We start from the raw sequence: 25,169 nt of genomic DNA, 5'->3' as shown, positions 1-25,169 counted from the left end.
CATACCAAATATCTTCTATATATTCTTAGAGTTTTACTTTATTGATGTTAAAAGAGATGGCACCTCACTGGATTGCTAGCTGCCCCCCATACTTCTGGATTCAAGTGATTTTATTAAATTTGCTTGTATGTGATACAAGATCGAGTTTTGAGAAGCTTTTTAAGATTTTTATTTTATGTATATTGTATATGGGTGTTTTGCCTACATGTATGTATGTGTGTGTATGTGTGTGTGTATATATATATATATATATATATATATATATATGTCTAGCACATATATGTCTGATGCTCACTGAGGCCAAAAGAGGGCCTTGGCCCTCCTGAACCTGGAGATAGACAGTTGTGTGCCTATTTGATTGTTTTATGGCATCCATTAAAATAACTATTATTTTGAGACAGGATCTCTTGCTATATAGCTCTGGCTGTTCTGGAACTCCTGTGTGGTCCAGACTGGCTTCCAAGTCCCAGAGATCTGCCTGCCTCTGGCTCCCCAGTGCTGGAATGAAGAGCGTGTACCATACTCAGTTCCTTTATTTGCTTGAATTTTTTTTTTTTAATTAATTGGATACTTTAGTTAGACCTCAGTTATTCATAGATTTTTCAGTCTGTTTCTGCACTCAGTCTCAATCTGTTCATGTGTATTGATTATTGGTCATAAGGTGGACTGTTTTGCCTTTCATTATAGCTTTGTAATAGGTTTGGAAATCAGATATTATTCTTGTGGTACTTTGAGAATGGTTCTGTAGGCTCGGGAATTTCAGTGCTTGATCTTTAATTGGTGGAGCTGTTTCAGTGGAAAAGATTTGGAGATGTGGCCTTGTTGGAGGTGTGCCACTGTGGGTGACCTTGAGTTTTCAAAAGCCCATGCCAGGCCTAGCAGAAAGATACATTTAACTTTATTAAAAACAACAAAAATCCAAATAAAAATTTGAACTTGAAGAGCTAGCTTTCTTCCTCTCCTTTACTCTGCCACCCTCTCATTTCTCTGACCACTGGTAAGGAAGTCGTGTAGTTTACAGGTAAAAAGTGCTTGGCAGAATCACTGCCTGTGACCCTACAGTAGGTGTGTCACCAGCACATATTCCATGGAGACTCCGCTGGTGCTATCTGGTAACTGATTTAAGTGGTAGAAAAGTGTGAGCAATGTTGCAGGAAATTAAGATGTAAGACACATGAGAACAGAGAATCATTTTCATTTACATGGTTTCATTGCAGCTATTTCTTTAAAAAAAAAAAAAAAAGTATGTGTGGCAGCCCCAGAAAAACGTGAAGAAATAGTTTAGTGCAATTTCAGAGATTTGTTTGAAGAAAGTTAATAATTGATAGAGAAAGTTGAAATAAGACAGATCTTTATGGTTTGTGTTAATGTGCTTTTCTTTTTCTTACTAAAAATACAAAGGCATTGGAAGAGATGAATTTAAGGAGGTAAGCGTCAAGTATGGACATTTTATTTTAATTCAGTGGGGGAAATGTTACTGTTTGAAGGTGTGAACTACCTGTCTATCTGTGGTGTTTAAATTTTAGCATTGCTCCTATTGCTTAGCACTTTTCAGTGTGTCACTCAGGGAGACACAACAATGATGAAACAGCCATTTATATTACATATGTTTTTAAAATGTAATTACCATGAATCTTTGATACCCTAGTCTAAATATCTGTGTAAGATCTGTACAGTTTAGTATTTTAACTGCTAGCCCACAGAGTTGATGGACACTTGAAATGTGCCTAGTCTGGCTTAGATATACTGTAAGTTAAACTATACTAGATTTTGAAGACTTGTTTTGAAAAAAGTCATAAATGGGGACTTAGGTTGAGAGCAATGACTGCTCCTCCAGAGGTCCTGAGTTCAATTCCCAGCAACCATATGGTGGCTCACAACCATCTAAAGTTCTGGCACCTTCTTCTGGTGTGCAGGCATACATGCAGGCAGAACATTGTATGTAATAAAATAAATCTTAAAAAAAGAAAAAAGTCATAAATCATCAATTTTAAGAAAACTGACTACATATTAAAATGACATTAGCTCTGTCTGCTGGTTCATGCTTGAAATCCTAGCATTTACAAGACTGAGGAAGAAGGGTCACTACAAGTCCCAGGTCAGCTTGGGGTACAGAGTGAGACCCTATCTCACAATAAACAAACCCAAATAAAATCAATTATAAAAATTAGTCACTTTTTAATTTTTTGAAATGTGGCTGCTGCCTGGAACTTTTAAAGATTGTGTAAGAAGTGGCTTGTGTTTCTGTTGTGCAGTCTGATCTAGATGGTCTACTGTTTATTAAATACTTGAAAAAATTTTAGAAAAGCAGCATTACCTCAGTTTCCCTAGGATACCCTAGAAAACATCATGAATGAAAATATTACAACAGATACTTCAACTTTATGTCAAAAGTATAGCTTTAAGAAAGATTTATTTTTATTTATTGTGTCTGTTTGTCTGAATGTGTGTGTAAACTTGTGGAGTCCAGAAAAGGCTGGAAAGGGAGTTGGAATACCTAGACTGGAGTTATGGTTGTGAGCCAGCGTGTGTCCGCTGAGAACTGAACCTGGGTCTCTTACAAGAACAGCAAGTGCTTTTAACCAGTTGTGCCATCTCTGCAGCCCAATCTCTCTCTCTCTCTCTCTCTCTCTGTGTATGTGTGCGTGTGTATGTAAATTATATAAAAATACATTTACCCTCTCACACACATATTATACAAAGGCACTTCATTTGAATTGGTTTCATTTTTGTGAGTTTTTTTTCCCTCTCTTTCCAATGAAGGCAGGATTTTATTTAGAATATGAGACTAGCTCAGATTCTCTCATGTAATCTAGGCTGGTCTCAGCCTCAGCCTCAGCCTCCCAAGTGCTGGGGTTATAGGCATCCACCATCATGCCTGGCTGAGGATTATTTTTTCTCAGTTCTTTGTGTAAAGGACTCTTGAACTTCCTGAGCTGTCGTTTAAAGAAATAAGGCAAGTAAGACCGGAGAGTTGTTTTCTATGCTAAACTCTTGTGGGTTTGTTATTTCTGTCGACTAGTGAGGAATCTGTATATGTTGACCTGAGAGCATGTCAGTCTCATATGTCAGGCATGGAGTTTTGTTGCAGTCTGAATGTTTGTGATAGCAGAATTCTGTGTTGGATTCTAATTTGGAACATAACAGGTCGAGCCTTTGGGAAGCTCTTTTTCTCATGGATGGGATTAATACTGTTTAAAAAAGAGACTTTAGGGGTGGCCTACAGGCAAACATTCTGTATACATACTTTTTTTTTAAAAGAGACTTTTTTTGTAGAACATGATTTTAAGATTTTCAACTGTTTGTATTCAACAGAGTAGTTATTTTAAGATATACTTCGTTGTTATGTCTCCCTTTTCATTTCTGATTTTGTTAATTTGGATACTGTCTCTGTGCCCTCTGGTTAGTGTGGCTAAGGGTTTATCTATCTTGTTGATTTTCTCAAAGAACCAGCTCTTGGTTTGGTTGATTCCTTATATAGTTGTTTTTGTTCTGTTTGGTTGATTTCAGAATTGAGTTTGATTATTTCCTGCAGGCTACTCCTCTTGGGTGCATTTGCTTCTTTTTGTTCTAGAACTTTCAGGTGTGCTGTCAAGCTGCTGGTGTAAGCTCTCTTCAGTTTCTTTTTGTAGGCACTTAGAGCTATGAGTTTTCCTTCTCCACTGCTTTCATTGTGTCCCATAAGTTTTGGTATGAAGTGTCTTCACTTTCATTAAATTCTAAAAAGCTAAAAAGAGACTTTTTAGGGAGCCTTTGGCTGTGTCTGTTATGTGTAAACACATTAATAGAAGGCACCACGAGTGAGAAATGACCCCTGTCAGATTTGAACCTTAGTGTTTTGCTTTTGTCCTTCCCAACTTCCAGAGCTCTGAACAGCAAATGCCTGTTTATAAATTACTTAGTACAGTAATTTTGTTTTAGAAGACCCAGATACGTGTTAGTCTTTACTTTTACTGACTTGCTAACCATTTAGTTGACAAATTATTTTCTTTCTCCCAGTGTGTTCCATAGCGTGTTTAAGTGTAATGTTATTGGAGACCTTGGAGCCTTACGCTGGAAACACTATTCTTTTTGTGATAAGACTCTGCTTTTAAGTGCCAGAATAGTTAGGTCTCCATATGGTTTTCTAATACAGCACGTTTCTGCCTTGGTTCTTTATAAATTATCTTAGCAATTTGCAAATTACCAGTTGGCATAGTTGTTGTTGTATCTTACTCTGATACCCATGGGAAAACATGGGTACTTTTTTCTTCTCTGAACTTTTGACTTGTGTTTCCAACCGCTGTTGATACAGTCTACAGGGATGCCTTCCAAGTCCATCACAGCTCAGATAGGAATGCCTGACAACTGTTCCTTCTGTTGATGCTGTTGAGTTTCATATGTGTGTACCTCCTTCTCTCTCAGCTCTCGCTTACTCCCTTCTCCCAGACACTTTCTCATCTACTAAGGTTTCTTACATGAGGATGAATGTGAGCTTGTTTACTTGAGTGAACATGGACAACTAACCACTGAAGAAAGAGACGCTCCTTGTCCTGGTAGCCATTAACTGTCAAGGCTCCTCAAGGAGGAGTGGTCTCATAGCCCCTCTTCTCACCTGTGATAGGATGTTGACAAGGTGACCACAGCTGCTGCAGCATTATTTCCAAAAATGTGTTTCCCATCAACCCCCTCTCTCCATCTTCCTGCTTTCATAGTCTTTCTCTTCTGTGATGTTCTCTGGGCCTCAGGAGCATCTCTGAGAGTCCTGTTTAGGCCAAACACTCAATAGTTGGTTACTCCAACACCTGAACAGTTGTAATGTTTGTGCATTTCAAGCTCTTTCCCTCTGTCTCTCTTTCCCTCTCTGTCTCTCTGTCTCTCTGTCTCTCTGTCATACACACACCTGAACATATATAATGTTTCCACAGCAGAGAGAGGGAGTGGAGAGAAAGAAACTGAGGGCAGCAGTATTCTCTTGGGCAGACTGGTTGCCAGGGGCAGGTGTGGTGAAGGATGGGACTGTGAAGCCAGAGCTCTTTTGTACTTTTCAATTACATTGTTACAGAGAGGGTTTTTTTGTTTTTAATGTTTGTTGCACCCAGGCTTCCATACACAAAGTAAATGATCTCTGTTCTCAAAAGAAACCTAAGTCAAAGCTTAGAAGAACCCAATAAAACAAAAATGGCTACTCTTGTATATGTCCCATGAAGCCTTGGAAGGTGGGTATCTTGGTTCTGTTCAGTTCTCAGAGCCAAAGATACAAAACTCATCTGTTAGAGATAACACTTAAAATGCCTCCCCCCCCACCATTTTGTAATATTCCCTGATTCTCCACTCCTTACAGGATGGTAAACCCATCTGGTGAAGGGAATAAGTTTTAGAGGAACTTCTCAGTGGCCAGATTTTATCAGTGGTACCACACCCCATTGTCCCAGTTGCCAGGCTCCAGTCTGGAAGTTGTTGACCTTCAAGGCAGTATTGCCTTCTACCACTACTGCTTTTGTTGAAATCCCATGGCCATCAGCCATCTGTTTTGGGCCCTAAATTATTAACTACATTTAACAGTAAGAAATGAGAATACTTGATTCTATCTATATTTTTATAAAGTCTACATATTAAGGCAATTGTAAATGCTTTTTTCTGCATGCCTTATCTAAATATAATCCTGTGTCACTTAATTATCATAGGTCTAGAAGAGGCACTGTGTTGGTTTCACTATGTGAGGATGAGTGTTTATATAAACTTGCCTGTTGCTTCTCAGCTGTGAACCTGTATATCATGTTGTTATTGGATAAAATAATGTAGTTGTAAGACAGTGGTTATTTGTGTGTCTAAACAGAAAACGCACACAGAAAAATGCAGTATCAAAGTTAACAACGGTTGGTATGCTTGTGGGTGGCATTTACCATGGCTTTTGCAGGCCCTGAGCTGGTGAGTGAATGGAAGGCTTGGTATGCTGCATTGCTGTACATTACAGTGAGTGTGAAGGCCCAGGGCATGATACTGCTGGAAGCCTTGTATATATTATGCACATTCCAGTGGAGTGGTGAGAAGGCTCTGGGTACTACACTTCCATAGGCCTTATGCACACTTTATAGTTGCTATATGATTATTTAGGGTGATTTGTTTTTGAAACAAAGTTTATGTATCCTGGACCAGCCTAGTGCTTGCTATATTGACCAAGCTGGCCTTGAACTTGTGCTTTTTCTGCCTCTGCCGCCCATGTGTTAAATTACCAATGCCTGCCACAGTGTCTAGCTATGTTGTATTAGAGCTAGCTTTTCTTAAATTTTTTTTTTCCTTTTCGAGGGGAGAGGGTATTGAAATAGTCTTATTACATAGTTCAAGCTGGCCTTGAACTTGTGATCTTCCTGCATGTGCATGTGTGTGTGACAGTGTAAAGATGCATCTGCCTATGTACTGAATATCAGTATGGCTGAAGAATGGCTTGGTTTTTATAATTATATTAGGAAAAGAATGCTGTTTCTGACAAATACAGTTGACATTTCAAATAATGCTTTATTGGGGTATGGATGGTGTAAGACTTCAAAAAGCTGCATACACAGCACAATTTAAAATTGTGTGGCTATCCTTTAAAAAGTGTATTGCAAAGTAGTTATGTGGACATTTTACTATATGATTGTGCTCGTTTCTGAGTTTGGCCAAAGGTACTCTTTAACTCACTGAATAGTAACGCTTGTTTTGGTTATGTATGTTCCTAGAAGTGTCAGAAGGTTTTGATAAAATGCAGCTTAGTTTTATTAACAAAGCAAGTTTCTTAAGTTTTATTTCTGGGAGGTTGGATATTCTTTCATGAAAATGCCTTTAAGCTTATGTTTCTATCTTATTTAATAAAATTACTCTTAAAGTATCTTTTTAGCTATAAACTGGAATTGTTTCATAATTTGAAAATGCGGTCCCTCAACAGAGGAATGGATACAGAAATTATGGTACATTTACACAATGGAGTACTACTCAGCTATTAAAAAGAATGAATTTATGAAATTCCTAGCCAAATGGATGGACCTGGAGGGCATCATCTTGAGTGAAGTAACACAATCACAAAAGAACTCACACAATATGTATTCATTGATAAGTGGATATTAGCCCAAAACTTAGGATACCCAAGATATAAGATACAATTTGATAAACGCATGAAACTCAAGAAGAATGAAGACCAAAGTGTGGACACTGTGCACCTTCTTAGAATTGGGAACAAAACACCCAGGGAAGGAGTTACAGAGACAAAGTTCGTAGCTGTGATGAAAGGATGGACCATTTAGAGACTGCCGTATCCAGGGATCCATCCCATAATCAGCTTCTAAACGCTGACACCATTGCATACACTAGCAAGATTTTGCTGAAAGGACCCAAATATAGCTGTCTCTTGTGAGACGATGCCGGGGCCTAGCAAACACAGGAGTGGATGTTCACAGTCAGCTATTGGATGTATCACAGGGCTCCCAATGGAGAAGCTAGAGAAAGTACCCAAGGAGCTAAAGGGATCTGCAACCCTATTGTTGGAACAACATGATGTACTAACCAGAACCCCGGAGCTCTTGTCTCTAGCTGCATATGTATCGAAAGATGGCCTAGTCGGCCATCACTGGAAAGAGAGGCCCATTGGACTTGCAAACTTTATATGCCCCAATATAGGGGAATGCCAGGGCCAAAAGAATGGGAATGGGTGGGTAGGGAAGTGGGGGGCGCTATGGGGGACTTTTGGGATAGCATTGGAAATGTAATTGAGGAAAATATGTAATAAAAATATTAAAAATCAAAAAAAAAAAAAAGAAAAAAAAAGAAAATGCGGGGCTGGAGAGATGGCTCAGCGGTTAAGAGCGCTGACTGCTCTTCTGAAGGTCGCAAGTTCAAATCCCAGCAACCACATGATGGCTCACAACCATCCGTAATTAAATCTGATGCCCTCTTCTGGGGTATCTGAAGACAGCTACAGTGTACTTACATATAATAAATAAATAAATCTTAAAAAAAAAAAAAAAGAAAATGTGACCAATCTAAAGAAAGCGTGACAAGGCTGAGGGAAACCCACCAGTTTCCGCTAAACAAGTCCCTAAAGTAAAAGAGCCTGTTCACACAAAATGTATGTAATGGCTGGGATAATTGGTTTATTACACACATGAATCATTCTTGAATGTACAAGCTCCAGAAGAGCAATAGGGTCTTCATACACAAGTTCTTTTCATCAAATTAAACTTTTACCCTTACATCCAAATGGATTAAGCAGTTAATATAATAAAAATAAGAGCTATTAGTGATGAGTCAACTAAGAAACCACAAATAAACCAAAGAATATGGAGAGAAAGTGTGAAAGAAAGAAGGTTGAGTCATCCAGGTATAAAAGATTTTGGGAACAAAGCCAGTCACACTTTATGGGCCCATAGCGCCAATCTGTTTTTGTTAACCAGTTAGACTTTAAAATACAAAAGGTAGGTTTTGGCTTAATCTAGGTGACTTTAATGTCCATTTAAGTTCTAGGTCTTTTGGAATAAAATGAGTACAGAAACGTTCATGTTCACCTAGCTTTTCATAAATTAAAAACATTTAAATGGCTTCCACTTAAAAGCAATCTCATTGTCTCTTAAAGATTGGGGGACCTTTACCCCTTCTGAGCAGTATTGTGTACCCACCACCCTCACACCTTGTGGTTATCCAGATTTAAGTCAATAAGGAAAACTTTTAATCTCACATCCAGGTTATGCCTGGAGAATGCTCGTCTGCTAGGAGACAGTGTTGGTACAGTATTTCTGGTGCGAGCAACAAGCAGCGGCACTGTATCAGGTGAAGACGGTGCACCAGGGAGGATGAGGCAGGTACCGCGTGGGCGTGGGTTCATGGGAAACAGTCCGGTGGGAATCAAAAGGACTTCTCTTTCAGAGTTCCCCTAGCTTTTATTTGTTGAGGATATCCAGTAATCTCTTTAGTCACATCGCATACTTCTGAGTCCATTCCCGAGCTGTTCTGTTGTACTTGTCTCTATCTGTTTTGTAGATCTGAGCAATCTCAGGCACTAAGGGATCATCTGGATTGGGGTCACACAATAGAGAACTGATGGATAAAAGTACTTTGGAAATAGTTAGTGCTGGAGACCACTGTGACCGAAGAATATCAAGACAAATACTGCCGTTACTGTTAACATTTGGATGATAAATTCTTGTTGTAAATTCAACCTTAGGTGGTTTGAAGGGGTACTCTGTTGGGAAATCAATTGTCAAGAAAAATGCTCCGCCCTGATAGGGACTATCATTTGGCCCCATGATTGTAGCTTGCCAGTGGAACATATCTTCCCCTACAGGACCTGCTGAACACTGTGCTGGGGGATCCTGGGCCAGGTCGTTTAGTTCCTTGTGAATTCTCTTCAGAGCCATGGTGGAAGGCTGTCTTGGTGGCCCTAGGTGGAAGGAGTCAGGCACCGAGGGCCTGGGGCTGTCTTGTTGGTTTTGGATCAGCCGCAGAAGAGGAGGCAGGCAGTTCTGGCCTGGCCCTGGCAGAATGCGCTGAGGGCCGAGGCCCACTCAGCTTCCGGGCCAGCCACCGTGGGCACTGTATCTGTCTTCACATCGGTTGGCGCATCACCCTGTAGCCGCCCTTTTTGTGCTGCCGCAGTAGCTGACTCTTCTTCTGAGACCTTAGCCTCTGCGGATCCCTCCGCCGGAGCCTCTGACCAGGGCTCGAGCCAGTAGCGGTATCACAGACCGACGCAGCTTGCACAGCTCGGGAGGGTGACAGTTGGTCAGGGATGATGGGATTGGCAGCGTAGTAGGCTCTTATGTTTGTTTGTTTGTAACATGACCATCATCACAAACTCATAATAGGTTGTGCTATGATGTCATGAGGCAGCTGTCACTAGGTTACCAAATCTTAACCTTTGGCTCACTTTGAACAAACCTCTGACGACTGCAGTTCACTGGGAAGAGACTTGATGTGTCAAGTATTCCACCATGTTTCAAATCTCAGACAGAAAGAACCTTTTATTTTTTAATTTTTAAAGAGAATTTTAATTTTTGTAATTAGAACTTGAGATGAGCATTCTAAAATTTTCTAGAATATACAAGACACTTGAGAAAGCAGCTATATTGTTTACACCTCTTTTTACAAAGGTTGCTAAAGATAACCTTTCACTAAGTAATTCATATCATTTTTAAACACATTTTGGAAAGCTTACAGTAATAAAAGGGAGCTCTCCATATTCATTTCTAGTCCTAATTTTACACTCTTTCTCTTTTACTTTAGGAAACAAGTAAAAAAGGAAAAACAAAGAATAATAGTAAAACTAAAAAGCACAAGAAACATAGATATAAAAATAAAACCCATACTAACACAAAATTGGATCACATAATACACAAGCAAATGACCAATACCATTAAAATAAAAAAAGCCCAAACAAAGCAGTAAGAGCCCCCCCCCCCCAAAAAAAAAAACCCAACACTGTAAAACCACAATTAAGTTAGTTTTGTATTGGCCATCTGCTGGGGGGCATGGGCCCTACCCTCAAGTGTGGTTTATGTACCCAGTTAGGTTCCAGTAGAGATGGCTTCTAGGTTAGGGGTGGACCTCCTGTCCCCTCACCCCTCTCAGCACTGGGAGCCCATCTGACCAGGACTGGTAAGGGCTCTGTGTTTAATGCCACAGTGTCTGAGTTTTTATGTGCATCAGTCCTGCTGTGTCTAAAAGGCCTTGTTTCCCTGGTGTCGTCCATCCCCTGTGGCTCTTACAGTCTTTCTGCCGCCACCTCTGCACAGCTCTCTGGTTTCTGAGTGGAGGGGTTTAAGTAAGACATCCCACTTAGTTACCTCTCAGTATCTGCACATTATCCGGCTGTAGGTCTTTGTGTTAGTTCCCATCTGCTGTAAGGGGAAGCCTCTCTAATAATGGCTGAGACACTGATCTGTGTGTATAGCAGAATGTTGTTAGGAGTCTTTTTGTTGCTATGTTACTTTAGCAGGACAATAGTGTTTGGTTTTCCCCTAGGCCGATGGCCTATCTAGTCTCAGGTTCTTGGTTACCTGAGCAGTGTCAAGCATGGGTTCCATCCAATCCGATAGTGGCTGGTTACCCACGGTATTGGTGCTACTGTTACACTAGCATTCTATGCAGGCAGGTCACTATTTGTGAGAATAATGACTCAACTAGATGTAACTCATTCAGCTTATGATTCAAATTATGGAAGTTTGATTTGATGGTGTAAGTTGTCTAGTTGGGGCTTTACCATTTAGATTTCTTTTGCATATGTATATATTTTAAGTAGCTCCTACAGGAATAGGTTTCCATATGACCTTGAAATGGCCCTTGGTGTTAGGTGTCCCTTCTCAGTATTCCCTCCCTGGTTCCGCTCATCTCTTTCCTTTTTAATCCTTTTGTTCCAGCCCCCCCCCCACCCCCCCAGCCCCAGTCCCCACTGTCTCTGGTTCCATTTGGAGTAGAGTTTTGTGCAGGGCACGAGAAATAGAATGTTTGCTTTCTTCTATATATAGCCATCTGGTTTGACCAGCACCATTTGTTAGAGATGCTGTCTTTTCTTCTGTGTGCATTTTTTTTTTTTCTTCTTTGCCAAGAATTGGGTGTCCATAGGTGTGTGGACTTATGTTTGGGTCTTCAACTTGATTCCATTGTTCAGTGTGTCTGTTTTTATCACTATTAGTGTATTACAACTAGAAATCTGGGACGGTGATACCTTCACCAGTTCTTTTATTATTCAGGATCTCTCTCTCTCTCTCTCTCCCTGTGAAGGTCAACATTGGTTTCTTTTTTTCAATTTCTGCAAAGAATTATGTTGCAATTTCGATGGGAATTGCGTTGAATCTGTAGATTTGCATTTGGTAGGATGGCCATCTTCACTATATTAATCCTACCAATGAATGAATGTTGGCAATCTCCCCATCGCTTGATCACTTGATATCTTTTCAATTTCTTTCTTTAATGTTTTAAAGTTTTTATTTTACAAGGCTTCACTTGCTTGTTAGAGTTACTGCATGGTAATTTGTTTATGTATTAATTTTTTGAGGCTGTTTTAAAAGGTACTGTTTTCTTGATTTCTTGCTCAGTCTGTTATTTGTATACGGAAAAGCTTCTGAGTTTTGTGTGTTGATTTTGTATCCTGATACTTTTCTGAAAGTGTTTTTCAGCTATATAAGTTTTCTGGTGGAGTTTTTGTTTTGCCTTTTTTTGTTTTCTCCAAAACAGGGTTGTTTTGTGTAGCTTTGGCTGTCCTAGAACTAGCCCTGTAGACCAGGCTAGCCTTGAGTGCTGGAATTCAAGGTGTGAGCCACCAGCACTCAGTTCTTGGTGGAGTTTTTAGGTTCATTTATATATAAATTCATATCATCTTCAAATGAAGGCACTTTGACTGACTTCTTTCCTTCCTTCCTTCCTTCCTTCCTTCCTTCCTTCCTTCCTTCCTTCCTTCCCTCCCTCCCCCCTTCCTGCCTGCCTGCCTGCCTGCCTGCCTGCCTGTATCCCCTTAATCACTCTCCTTCAGTTGTCTAAGTGCTCTAGCTAAGACATATATTCATATATTGTATTTTCTGAATAGGTATGGAGCGAGTGGACAGTCTTGTCTTGCTCCTGATCTGAGTAGAAGTGAATGTTTTGAGTTTCTCTTTGTTTAGGCTGACATTGGCTGTGGGCTTGGGCTTGCTGTAATCATCTGTGTTATGTGAAGCGTGTCCCTTGCATCCCTAGACTCCAGGACTTTCATCATGAAAGGGCACTGCATTTTTCTCAGAGGCCTTTTTGCATCTGATGAGATGATCATGTGGTTTGGTCTTTCAGTCTGTTTATATGATAGCTTACATTTATCCATTTACATGGAATGAACCATCCCTGCATCTCTGGGAGGAAACCTACTTGTATCTTAGTTAACTGTAGCCTGGTAAAGAGAACTGGGCAATATTCCTTCTGTTTCTATTTGTGCAATAATTTGAGTAGTATTGGGATTAACTCTTTGAAAATCTGGTAGAATTCTGTACTAAAATTATCTGGTCCTGGGCTTTTATTGGTTGGGAGATTTTTCATGACTGCTTCTATTTCATTAGGGGTTATAGGTCTGTTTAAATTGCTTTTCTGATCTTGATTTAACTATGGTAGGTAGTATGTATCTAGAAAAATTATTCATTCCTTTTAAATTTTATAATTTGATGGAGTTCTTGAAGTAGTATTTAAAATCCTCTGTATTTCCCCAGTGTCTGTTAAGTCCGTTTTTTGTCTCTTATTTTGTTAATTTGAATATTCTCTTTTTCACCTTTTAGTTAATTTGGCCAAGGGTTTATCTTACTGATTTTTGTCACAGAACCAGGTCTTCCCTTCATTTAGTCTTTGTATTTATTTGTTTCTGATTGGATAACTTCTGCCCTGAAGTATTGCTTGCTGGGGGCTGTTCTTGTTGTTAGTTCTCCTCTTTGTTGTGAAACTGTCTAAGTGGTAACATGAGATCTCTCCAGTTTGTTCAGTAGGGAACTTAGTGCTGTGAGCTTGCCTCCTCTTAGCACTGCCTTGATTACATCCTATAGTTTTGTGTATGTTGTGTTTTCATTTTCATCCAATTCTAAAAAAGTGTCTAATTTCCTTTTCCATTTCTGTCTTGACCCATTCTTCTCAGTAGTGTGTTGTTCAGTTGGTGTCCAACTTTAACTGGTAGTGTTCTAATAGGATGCAGGATATTATTTCAGTTTTCTTTTATCTATTGAGATTTGGTTTGTATCCAATTCTATGTTCAGTTTTGGAGAACATTCCATGTGCTGCTGAGAAGAAAGTATATAGTCTTTGGTGTTTGGGGTGAACTGTTCAGTAAATATCTGTTACGAATGTTAGGGTTATGATATTGATCTCTGTTTCTCTCCTTAGTTTTTATCTGGATGACCTATTGACAAAAGTTGGGTATTGAAATTGTTATCAGTCAATATGTGTCAGGGTCAATATGTGATTTTTCCTGTAGAAGTTTTTATGAACTTGGGTGGTTTTGTGGTTGGTGCATACACGTTTAGAATTACACAATCCTAGTGGGTTTTTCCTTTTAGTAAGTGATGTTCTTCCCTATCTCCTTTGATTAATTTTATTTTGAAGTCTTATTTTGTCAGATGTTGAAATGGCTCCACCTGCTTACTTCTTGTATTTATTTCCTTGGAGCATCTTTTTCTATCCTTTTTCCCTGGAGTAATGTCTGTCCATGATGGTAAGGTGTATTTCTTGGATGCAGCAGAAGAGTGGATTTTGTTTTCTAATTCATTCTTTTAGTCTGTGTCTTTTTATTGGGTGAAGTTGAGGCCATTAATCCTGAGACGTATCACAAACAATGTTCCTTTTATTTTGTTGGCGTTTTGATTCACTTGTTTGGGATGATGTATTCCGTGTGTTTTCTTGGGTGTGTGTTTTCTTCAGATTAAAGTTTTCCCTATGGCACCTTCTATAGAGCCGGATATTGTTTAAATTTGGTTATTATTATGGAATATTTCTCTTGGTCCATGTATTGAGGTTGATAGTTTTGCTAGATATAGTGATCTGGTCTGGCCTCTGTGGTCCCTTAGTGCTTGTAGAATATCCATGTAGGCCTGTCTGGTTTTAGAGAAGTCAGGCGTTGTTCTGATAGATCTGATTTTATATGTTACTCGGCCTTTTTCCCTTGTAGCTTTTACTATTCTGACTTTGTACTTGTACATTTAGTATCATGTGTTGTTGGGAACTTCTTGTCTGGTCCTTCCTACTGTCCTGTCTATATGGTTCTTGGTGATAGGGACCCCCTTCTTTAGGTTAGGGAAATTTTCTTTATGATTTTGTTGAAAATATTTTTGTGCCTTTGATTTGGTGGTGGTGGTCATGGTTCTCCTTCTCCTCTCTCTGTTCTTTTTCTTCCTATAAGTTATAGATTTTCATAATGTCCCAGATTTCCTGGATGTTTTATGCCTGGATATTTTTAGATTCAATGTTTTCTTTGACCATGGTATTCTATTTCTTCTGCCTTGTCTTCAAGGCTTTGATGAAGCTTTCTCTGAAGTTTTTATTGGTTTTTCTATTTGGGTTTTCTTTATGATTCTCTTTGCACCTTAAACTTAAACTGTTCTACTCATTTCCTTCTACTGTTTGTGTTTTCACAGACTTCTTTAAGGGATTTTTTTTCATACCCATTTTAGGGTCCTTAACTGTATTCGTAATTGCTATTTTGAAATCCTTATCTCGTAGCTATATTGCCTTTCTTATGGCTTACTATAGTAGGGTAGGGTTCCTGGGTTCAGGTGGAGGCATATTGCCTAGGGTAGTAATCATTGTGGTTTTTGCACTGGTGTGTAGGCATTGGGGCTTAACATGATTGAGGTGCCTGTAGATGCTGATTTCTGGTCTGGTCTTTGTTGAGTGAGAGTTCCATCCCTTGGCATCTGTTACCCTCTCTGGATCGTAGGAAAGTGTGGCTGTGGGTTGCCTAGGGAGTGCTTCTTAGGTTGGTGGGTGGCAGAGAGAAATAGAGGTAAGCTAGAAAAACAGCTGAGAGCAGCTTCAAGAAAGATCCGAAGGGAATTTCTCCACACTGAAAGGTAGGGGCAGAGTCCTCAGGCTTTCTAAGGTGTAGTTGGAAGAGGGTATCCTACAAGTTTGGTTTCAGTAAGGCAAGTCATAAAGACATAAGAATGAAAGTTTAGGGAGTCCCTGCCAGCCATGGTGACTGGGGTTGAAGGGGAGCAGGTAGGAAGTGCTTTTAGAAGAGAGGCAGAGTCCACAGGAAGTTCAGCAACAGTCCCTAGGTCACGGGCTGGGTGGTGGGGCGGCCTTTGGGGCTGGGCCTGGGGAGAAGAGGGACCTGCAAGCTTACTGCTGGAGGATAGGAAGTAGAGTGAAAATTGCATACTTGTCCAGGTTTGCAGTGTCCACTGGACGAATCCAAGGTAGTATCCAAGTTGGCTGACCCAAAGGAATGGGTATTGACTAGGAGGCAGGGTTTAGTGGCCCCCAAAAAGGGGGAAAGCTGGGTCTGCTGCAGTGTTTGGCATCCCCAGGGAATGGAGGGGACTACAGGGAAAGGAGAGTGATCTACAGGTTCATTTCATAATCTGACACCAGTTTCTGAAAGCCATGTTAGCTCCATGCTGGCTAGCTTTGGTGGGTGGAGACTTTAGAGTTAGTGTGGTTTAAATCGTGCTTCTGTGTGGTCTGAAGACATTGGACCGTCTTTATGTGATTATTGCCTACTTCGTTAACATTTCAAATGTTATCCCCTTTCCTCATTTCCCCTCTGAAAACCCCCCTATCCCACCCCCACTCCCCATTCCCTAAACCACCCACTCCCGCTTCTCTGTCCTGGCATTCCCCTACACTGGGTTATCGATCTTTCTTTCTTTTTTTTATTAGGTATTTATTTCATTTACATTTCCAATGCTATCCCAAATGTACCCCACCTACTTCCCCCACCCACTCCCCCACCCATCCACTCCCACTTCTTGGCCCTGGCGTTACCCTGTACTGAGGCAGATAAAGTTTGCACGACCAATGGGCCTCTCTTTCCATTGATGGCCGACTAGGCCATCTTCTGATACATATGCAGCTAGAGACACAAACTCCGGGGGGTACTGGGTAGTTCATATTGTTGTTCCACCTATAGGGTTGCAGATCCCTTTAGCTCCTTGGTTACTTTCTCTAGCTCCTCCATTGGGGGCCCTGTGTTCCATCCAATAGATGACTGTGGGCATCCACTTCTGTGTTTGCTAGGCCCCGGCATAGTCTCATAAGAGACAGCTATATCTGGGTCCTTTCAGCAAAATCTTGCTAGTTGTATGCAATGGTGTCAGCGTTTGGAGGCTGATTATGGGATGAATCCCCAGATATGGCAGTCTCTGGATGGTCCATCCTTTCATCTCAGCTCCAGTCTGTGTCTCTGTAACTCCTTCCATGGGTGTTTTGTTCCCAATTCTAAGAAGGGCAAAGTATCCACACTTCGGTCTTCGTTCTTCTTGAGTTTCATGTGTTTAGCAAATTGTATCTTATATTTTGGGTATTCTAAGTATCTGGGCTAATATCCACTTATCAGTGAGTACATATTGTGTGAGTTCTTTTGTAATTGTGTTACCTCACTCAGGATGATGCCCTCCAGGTCCATCCATTTGCCTAGGAATTTCATAAATTCATTCTTTTTTAATAGCTGAGTAGTATTCCATTGTGTAAATGTACCACATTTTCTGTATCCATTCCTCTGTTGAGGGGCATCTGGGTTCTTTCCAGCTTCTGGCTATTATAAATAAGGCTGCTATGAACATAGTGGAGCGTGTGTCCTTCTTACCGGTTGGAACATCTTCTGGATATATGCCCAGGAGAGGTATTGCGGGATCCTCTGGTAGTACTATGTCCAATTTTCTGAGGAACCACCAGTCTGATTTCCAGACTGGTTGTACAAGCTTGCAATCCCACCAACAGACAGACAAGTAGACCAATGGAATAGAATTGAAGACCCAGAAATGAACCCACACACCTATGGTCACTTGATCTTTGACAAGGGAGCAAAAACCATCCAGTGGAAAAAAGACAACATTTTCAACAAATGGTGCTGGTACAACTGGCGGTTATCTTGTAGAATGCGAATTGATCCATTCCTATCTCCTTGTACTAAGGTCAAATCTAAGTGGATTAAGGAACTCCACATAAAACCAGAGACACTGAAACTTACAGAGGAGAAAGTAGGGAAAAGCCTGGAAGATATGGGTACAGGGGAAAAATTCCTGAGTAGAACAGCAATGGCTTGTGCTATAAGATCGAGAATTGACAAATGGGACCTCATAAAATTGCAAAGCTTCTGCAAGGCAAAAGACACCGTCAATAAGACAAAAAGGCCACCAACAGATTGGGAAAGGATCTTTACCTATCCTAAATCAGATAGGGGACTAATATCAATATATATAAAGAACTCAAGAAGGTCGACTCCAGAAAATCAAATAACCCCATTAAAAAATGGGGCTCAGAGCTAAACAAAGAATTCTTACCTGAGGAATACCGAATGGCTGAGAAGCACCTGAAAAAATGTTCAACATCCTTAATCATCAGGGAAATGCAAATCAAAACAACCCTGAGATTCCACCTCACACCAGTCAGAATGGCTAAGAACAAAAATTCAGGTGACAGCAGATGCTGGCGAGGATGTGGAGAAAGAGGAACACTCCTCCATTGTTGGTGGGATTGCAAGCTGGTAGAACCACTCTGGAAATCAGTCTGGCGGTTCCTCAGAAAATTAGACATAGTTATCAATCTTTCACAGGACCAAGGGCCTCTTTTCTCATCGATGTGGCTGGAGCCATGAGTCCCTCCGTGTTTACTCTTTGGTTGGTGGTTTAGTCCCTAGGAGCTCTGGGTGGGTGTACTGCTTAGTTCATATTGTTGTTCCTCCTATGGGGCTGTAAATCCCCCTTCAGCTGAGATTTCTATACTTATTGCTACTGACTAGGAATCTGAGCCTGGTTTTGCCAGATCTTTATGTATAATGTATAGTTATACACACACACACACACACACACACACACACACACACACATACACACACACACACGTTGTTGTATATAGGCTATACTTGTGTGTGGAAGAGGAAAAAGAGAAGGGATTTGGTTAATCATTACTTTATGTCTAGTCACATAGTAAATATGGGATTTACGGATTAGTATATGTTAAGTATATATTAATATATGTTTCCCCCATGGAGCTACTCCCACCCTGATCTCCCTAACTTGAATGTAAAACATGTAAAAATTACACCTACTTATTTATTTATTTTTTGTGGGGCATGTGTGGAGGTCAGAGGACAACTTGTGGGAGTTGCTTCTCTCCTCCTACCATGTGAACCCCAGGGATTACACTCCGGTTTTCAGCAAGTGCCTTTACCTGTTGAGCCATTTTATTGATCCTTGAATTGTTTTTGAAATTGTTCAGGTTGGTCTTAAAATTCTTGGGATTGAGTGAATAAGTGAATTTCCTAATAGGTGAGTCTGTTCTGAGATTCTAAGACTATTGGTGTGCACCACTGTGCTGAGCTCCCTTCCTTGTTGTAGCTTTCTTGTGTGTGGTGTTGTGGCACACATGTGGAGGTCAGGGAGAACCCAGGGAAGTCAGTTCTCTTCTTCTGTTATGTGGGCACTGGGGATTGAGCTGAGGTTGTCAGATTTGGCAGCAAGCACTTTATCTTCTGAGCCTTCTCATTGGCCTCTTTGTGGCAATGAATATGAATTATAATGGGGCTAATTGTATTACATGCTTAAAGTACATCTTACTGGCTCAGGTTTTGTTTTTTTGTTTGTTTGTTTGTTTTTGGTTTTTTTGAGACAGGGTTTCTCTGTGTAGCCCTGGCTGTTCTGAAATGGTTCAGTTTTTTAATTGCTATGCATAGTGAAAAAGTGCAAGAGTTGCTGATTTCAACCAAACAAAAATTGTTAAAACTGTAACTTAGAGCTGGCATGATGGCACTTACCTTTAATCTGTTCTGGAGGCAGAGGCATGTGGATCTCTGTGAGTTTGAGGCCAGCCTGGTCTACAGAGTGAGTTCCAGGACAGCCAGGGCTACAACTAGAATCCCTGTCTCAACAACAACAAAAGCTAATTATTGTTGTGAAGATTTTAAATGCTGTCCTTACTTTATCTAGTATCATGTGAGATGGTATCTTAAACACCTTTAATTCTGTTTAGATTAATAGAGACAGACAGTAAGTCTTTAAGATCAGTGAATGGGTCAAGAAGAAACAGTGGTTCCTCTCTCGTATCAAGTTCATCAGCCTCCAGCAACCTCAGCCACCTGGAGGAAGACTCTTGGATTCTTTGGGGAAGAATTGTGAATGAATGGGATGATGTACGCAAGAAGAAAGAAAAGCAAGTGAAGGTATTTGCATTGTTTATGGAAGCTCTTTCTCTTATCCCCGAGGGTAGGAGGCGTTAGGAGAATGGAAGATTCTCCTGGTAACCTGTGTGCTGTGTTAGGAGCAGGTTGCCTGTATTTGTCTTCATTGTCCATGCTTGATAGAAAGAAGTTAGGTTGTAGAGATTCACAGTTGAAAAAAAATATTTTTAGAAGTTAAATTCTCCCATTTTGTAAATTCAGAAATGAAATGGAGACATCCTGTGTTAGCATTTTGCCCTTTTCCTTCAGCAGCCCTTTAAATGTGATGGTGCAGTAGCGTGCTGTGTGTAGCTCTGGACTGTCAGGGCTGTCACGCCTTGAAAGGCCATGTTCTTAGAGAGATGACAATTTATCATGGCTTTGTAGTCCCTGATCAGAACTTACCAAAGGTCAAATTGTAACCTTGTTTAAAAATTTTCATTAGTATTAAAATTTTTTTTAAATTTTAAAATTCATAAAGTTTTCCATTTCAACATTCCCCTCCCTAAAACTCTTGGATCATAAGGTATGAGACATTTAAACGTTTTGTTTTCTTTTTGTTTTTAGGAGCTTGTTCGTAAAGGGATACCTCATCACTTCAGAGCAATAGTTTGGCAACTTTTATGTAATGCACAGAGTATGACAATTAAGGACCAGTATTCAGAACTCCTGAAAATGACTTCACCTTGTGAAAAACTGATACGAAGGGACATTGCTAGAACTTACCCAGAACACAACTTTTTTAAGGAAAAAGATAGCCTTGGACAGGAGGTTTTATTTAATGTAATGAAGGTGAGCTCTATTTACTAATTAAAAAAAAATGAAATGAATTTGTAAGAGGTTGAATTACACATTTCCATAGTGAAGCATGAATTCCCATCATGATCATTGGGTACTTGGGCAATAATTTAGTTTTAGTTCCCTTTCTGCTTTAATTCTGACACTTCATCAACATGTAGTTTGGAGAACTTATTAGAAAATTTGTCACATTATTTACCATTGGTTGACAAAAACCAACTTACTCTCACTGACCGTTGCAGGCTCTTTATGAGGATAGATAGTTCACACTGTAACGAGATCATGACATATGATCTGGTCCTAGTTGTTAGTGTGCTCGGCTCTTTAAAAGCTTACTGTTGCTTCTTCAGTGTTGCCTCCCTACAGTTTCTTTTCCTCGCATCCACCTCTGTGAAACACTAGTTCCTTAGTCGTTTGAATTTTGTTGTTTTACCTAACTGAACGCACTGTTTATCATAAAAATCTGACTTTTAAGCTCTGTGACCTTTCTGAGTACAAATTGCTTTATTTTCTTTGTCCTTAGGAGCTGCCACTTTCTTATTGGGAAATTGTCAAAAGAGATTTTATGTAATAAGCCATTTGCTTTTTAAATATTTATAGAATAACATCTGCAACAAGTAAGCAAGAGCTTTTTAAAAAAATAAATGGACTTTTAATTTAGCTGTCTCACCAATTTTAGGTTTTTGGAGAAGGAAGATAGAATATACACGTTGAAGTATTTTGAACATCATGCTTTTCTTTTTAGGCATACTCCTTAGTGGACCGTGAGGTTGGTTACTGTCAGGGCAGTGCTTTCATCGTTGGATTGCTGCTGATGCAGGTGAGTAATGCACGTAAGTAGTAACTGTCTAAGCTTTCCACGTCAAACGGAGAATTTAAAAACCATGTTCAGTTTCACTGAGCTAAGCAGACGTGTGTCATCTCCTTAACCACAGCACACACAGCGATTTACTCTTGCACTTGGAACGTATAGTAATACTGCTCGGTTGCTACCAAAAGAAGTTTCAGATCCTGTTCTCCTCCTCCTCCTCCCTCCTCCCTCCTCCCTTCACCCACTTCCATCCCTGGCTGATTTCTGGCATCTGAACACCAGCGCGTGTGCTCAGAGGGAGGAAGAAACTGTTACTGAATGATACTTTGTTTAAATATGATTTTGTTTTATTTGTTTGTCATGAGATCTTGATCTGTGCTGTTATTGTTTTTAAATAGATGCCAGAAGAAGAAGCTTTCTGTGTATTTGTTAAATTAATGCAAGACTACAGACTTCGTGAACTATTTAAGCCAAGTATGGCGGAGTTGGGCCTTTGTATGTACCAGTTTGAATGCATGATACAGGTAAATGTCCACTCCCTCCTTTTGTATCCATCATTTTAACAAACTTTATGTTGAAAACATTGAACTAAGTGTTGGAGAGAGAGATCCTCAGTGGTTAAAAGCAACTTTGATGCTCTTGTAGAGAACCTGCTTCACCGTACAACCATTCGTAAGTCCTTGTTCTAGAGACTCAGATGCCTTGTTCTGGTCTGTATGGGCACGGGCACACACACTGCACATAGGTAAATGTAGGCAAGATACTTAAACACATTTTAAAAAGGGGCAAAGTAACAGTTGGGAAAAAAAGGTGTTTTAATAACATGATGACTTGCTGGTCAGTTTAACACAATTAGACCTACTTCTAAAGAGGAGCTATGGACAAGCCAGTTATGGTCTCTGGCTTTCTTACTCAGACTTTAAGCATTAGCGTCAACTGTGCCATAACTGGCCTGTATGCTGCTGCTTCTGTTCTGTGTGCCTGCCATCCCTGCTGGGTGGTAGGAGTCTCCTGGAGAAGGCCAGTTCACTCCTCGTGGACACTGTCTGTCGGTTACACCCCTTCCTTCCCTCCATTCCCCTTCCATCTCATTTTTCCCCCATCTGTTGATTTTTTGAGTGTTTTATAATTTTATGTAACTAGCTTAAGATTCAAATGGTGTAGAAGTCACAATAAAGGTGAAAAGGATTGGAATCAAAATCAAGTGGACATTTTAATTTTTTTTTTTTAGAATTAATTTTTTTTATTAGGTATTTTCCTCATTTACATTTCCAATGCTATCCAAAAAGTCCCCAATACACTCCCCCCCCCCAATACACTCCCCCCCCACACACTCCCCTACCCACCCACTCCCACTTTTTAGCCCTGGCCATCTTTTGATACATATGCAGCTAGAGTCAAGAGCTCTGGGGTACTGGTTAGTTCATAATGTTGTTCCACCTACAGGGTTGCAGATCCCTTTAGCTCCTTGGGTACTTTCTCTAGCTCCTCCATTGGGGGCCCTGTGATCCATCCATTAGCTGACTGTGAGCATCCACTTTTGTGTTTGCTAAGCCCTGGCATTGTCTCACAAGAGACAGCTATATCTGGGACCTTTTAGCAAAATCTTGCTAGTGTATGCAATGGTGTCAGCGTTTGGAAGCAATTTTTTGTTTTTTTAAGACAGGGTCTTACTATTAAGCCTTGGCTTGCTTAGAACTTATGTAGACCAGACTGGCCTTAAACTCAGAGGGATCTGCCTGCTTTTACCTCCTGAGTGCTGGAATTAAACACCACACCTGGTGAATGAAAAACATTTTTGAATTTTTTTTCCTTTCTGGATTTGATTTGGGCCAGCATTTCTGTTGATACAAGAGGCAGGTTTCTTTTTTTCTTTTTCTTTTTTTTTTTTTTTGGGTGGGGGGGAGGGATATTTTCTTTATTTACATTTCAAATGTTATCCCCTTTCCCAGTTTCCCCCCTCCTATAAACTCCCATCCCATCTCCCTCCCCCTATTTCTATGAGGGTGTTTCTACAACCACCCACCCACCCACTCCTACCTCCTAGCCAAGAGGCAGGTTTCTTAAGACAGGGGACAGGGTTTTTTTGTATAGCCCAGATTGTCATGGAACTCCCCGTGTAGACCAGACTGTCCTTGAATTGAGAGAGAGGGAAAGAGAGCGAGACACACACACACACACACACACACACACACACGCACACACACACAGACCCTTCTGCTTGTGCCTCTGGAGTACTGGGATTAAAGGTGTGTGCAGCCACACCTAGCTAAGAGTCACCTTTCTCTGTAATTATAAAATCCTGTGTGTTGTATAAAGAATGAGATATGAAAGTGTTTTTACATTTTTTTAAAAAAAATCAGAATACATCTTGAGGTATTTTCTTCCTTCTAAAATAGTAATTTTGTTTGTTGATACAATCCTTAAACTTTTGGTGCTGAGTGTTAGGACATCATTGAAGGTCTTGCTATTTTTCTTTACTCTGTAGGAGGTAAAGATGAATGACTGATGGTATATAATAGTACTCGAAAGTTCAGCATAGCTTTTCTTTTCTTTAAACATTTTATAGAACTATTAAAGTTAATTAAAACGGATAGAAGATATCAGACAACTGCAATTACCAAGAAGATGAAGAGGACTAAACATTTTATGACTGTTGTTCAACACACTGTTTATGGCCGGATGGATATTTGACTATGGTTTAGTTTTTCTTATCAGTGAATCAGTGTAAAGATATACCTGAAGTTCGGTTTCCTGTCATTTCTTTGCCCTTCCTAGATTGTAGCTGTTAACTTAGTGTCAGTGTTTATATTTGAGGTTTTCTGTAATTCTAGATCTTTGTGTTTGATGTAGGCTTACCTGGGGATAATCTAGCTTGAAACACTCAATTTTATTGTGTTTTAACTATTTTTTTCTCTTTTCTAGGAGTATCTTCCAGAACTCTTTGTACATTTTCAATCTCAGAGTTTCCATACATCAATGTATGCGTCATCCTGGTTCCTGACAATCTTTCTTACAACTTTCCCACTACCAATTGCGACAAGGATATTTGACATCTTTATGTCTGAGGTAAGCTCACATGATTAGACTAGGAATAACAGCAGAATAAAGGAGTCATGGTTTAATTGGAGCAGGACAGTGTAGGGATGAGGGAGAGAGCCTTTGTGTTTCCAGTGTACTCTTTCCACAGGTATCTCATTTAAGCCTCCTCACAGGCTTACTAGGTAGGTTCTGATACCCTCCCCATCTGTTAGACGATGGATGGGGAAGCTGAGACTTACAGGACAATTGAGTGGCCTGACTGGAGACATTACCAGCACTTGGGGCTGTATCCAGGATTCAAATATATACAGTTGAGTTTTGGACCTGCTCTCTAAAGTCATCCTTTTTTATCACCTTTGAATGATAGAGAGAGTAAATGAAAAGTAAATTCCCCCTCTCTGTAAATACTATTGTGCAGTGCATGTTTCCCAAATAGTAAGACAAGGAATTCCTGTAGGAAAGCTGCTTCTATCCTGGGAAAGCTCTCCCACTGCCAGGGACACAGTAGTGATCCTTGTTTTCTGTTGTTCTTGGAAGAGTCAGTTTATATGATTTATCTAATACAGTTTGGGATGGACTTGGCAGACAACAGTTTAGTCAGTGCTGTGGTTTCCATATAAAATCTCTCCACTCGTTTTCTTGGAACACAGCCCTGCCTGTTTTTGCATGTGTAGTGTCCACTGCAGG

General features: G+C 40.2%; 2 protein-coding genes across 6 annotated transcripts in view; one reads left to right on the top strand and one right to left on the bottom strand.

The window, feature by feature from the left end:
* Evi5 (ecotropic viral integration site 5) overlaps positions 1-25,169 on the top strand; it is a 147,451-nt gene that overhangs the window by 38,978 nt on the left and 83,304 nt on the right. For 4 of the 5 annotated variants that reach the window (XM_029477109.2, XM_029477107.2, XM_029477108.2 and 1 more), the window contains exons 3-7: positions 19,645-19,834; positions 20,399-20,623; positions 21,375-21,449; positions 21,839-21,964; positions 24,366-24,509. In XM_029477109.2, coding sequence (XP_029332969.2) covers positions 19,645-19,834; positions 20,399-20,623; positions 21,375-21,449; positions 21,839-21,964; positions 24,366-24,509 — 760 coding nt within the window. Of the gene's footprint in view, positions 1-1,323; positions 1,428-19,644; positions 19,835-20,398; positions 20,624-21,374; positions 21,450-21,838; positions 21,965-24,365; positions 24,510-25,169 lie in introns of those variants that run through there. The other variant, XM_029477112.2, reaches the window with a different exon arrangement.
* On the bottom strand, positions 8,798-9,374 carry LOC110293957 (ubiquitin-conjugating enzyme E2 D2B). The gene has a single exon (XM_021161866.3). It carries the CDS (start codon positions 9,366-9,368, stop codon positions 8,925-8,927), a length of 444 nt encoding a protein of 147 aa, XP_021017525.1. The 5' UTR covers positions 9,369-9,374; the 3' UTR covers positions 8,798-8,924.

This window comes from Mus caroli, unplaced genomic scaffold, assembly GCF_978045245.1.
Source record: "Mus caroli unplaced genomic scaffold, Mus_caroli_1 scaffold_4, whole genome shotgun sequence".
Lineage (NCBI taxonomy): Eukaryota > Metazoa > Chordata > Mammalia > Rodentia > Muridae > Mus > Mus caroli.
Note: the sequence above shows the minus strand (reverse complement) of the source record. Positions and strands in the feature narration are given on the sequence as shown.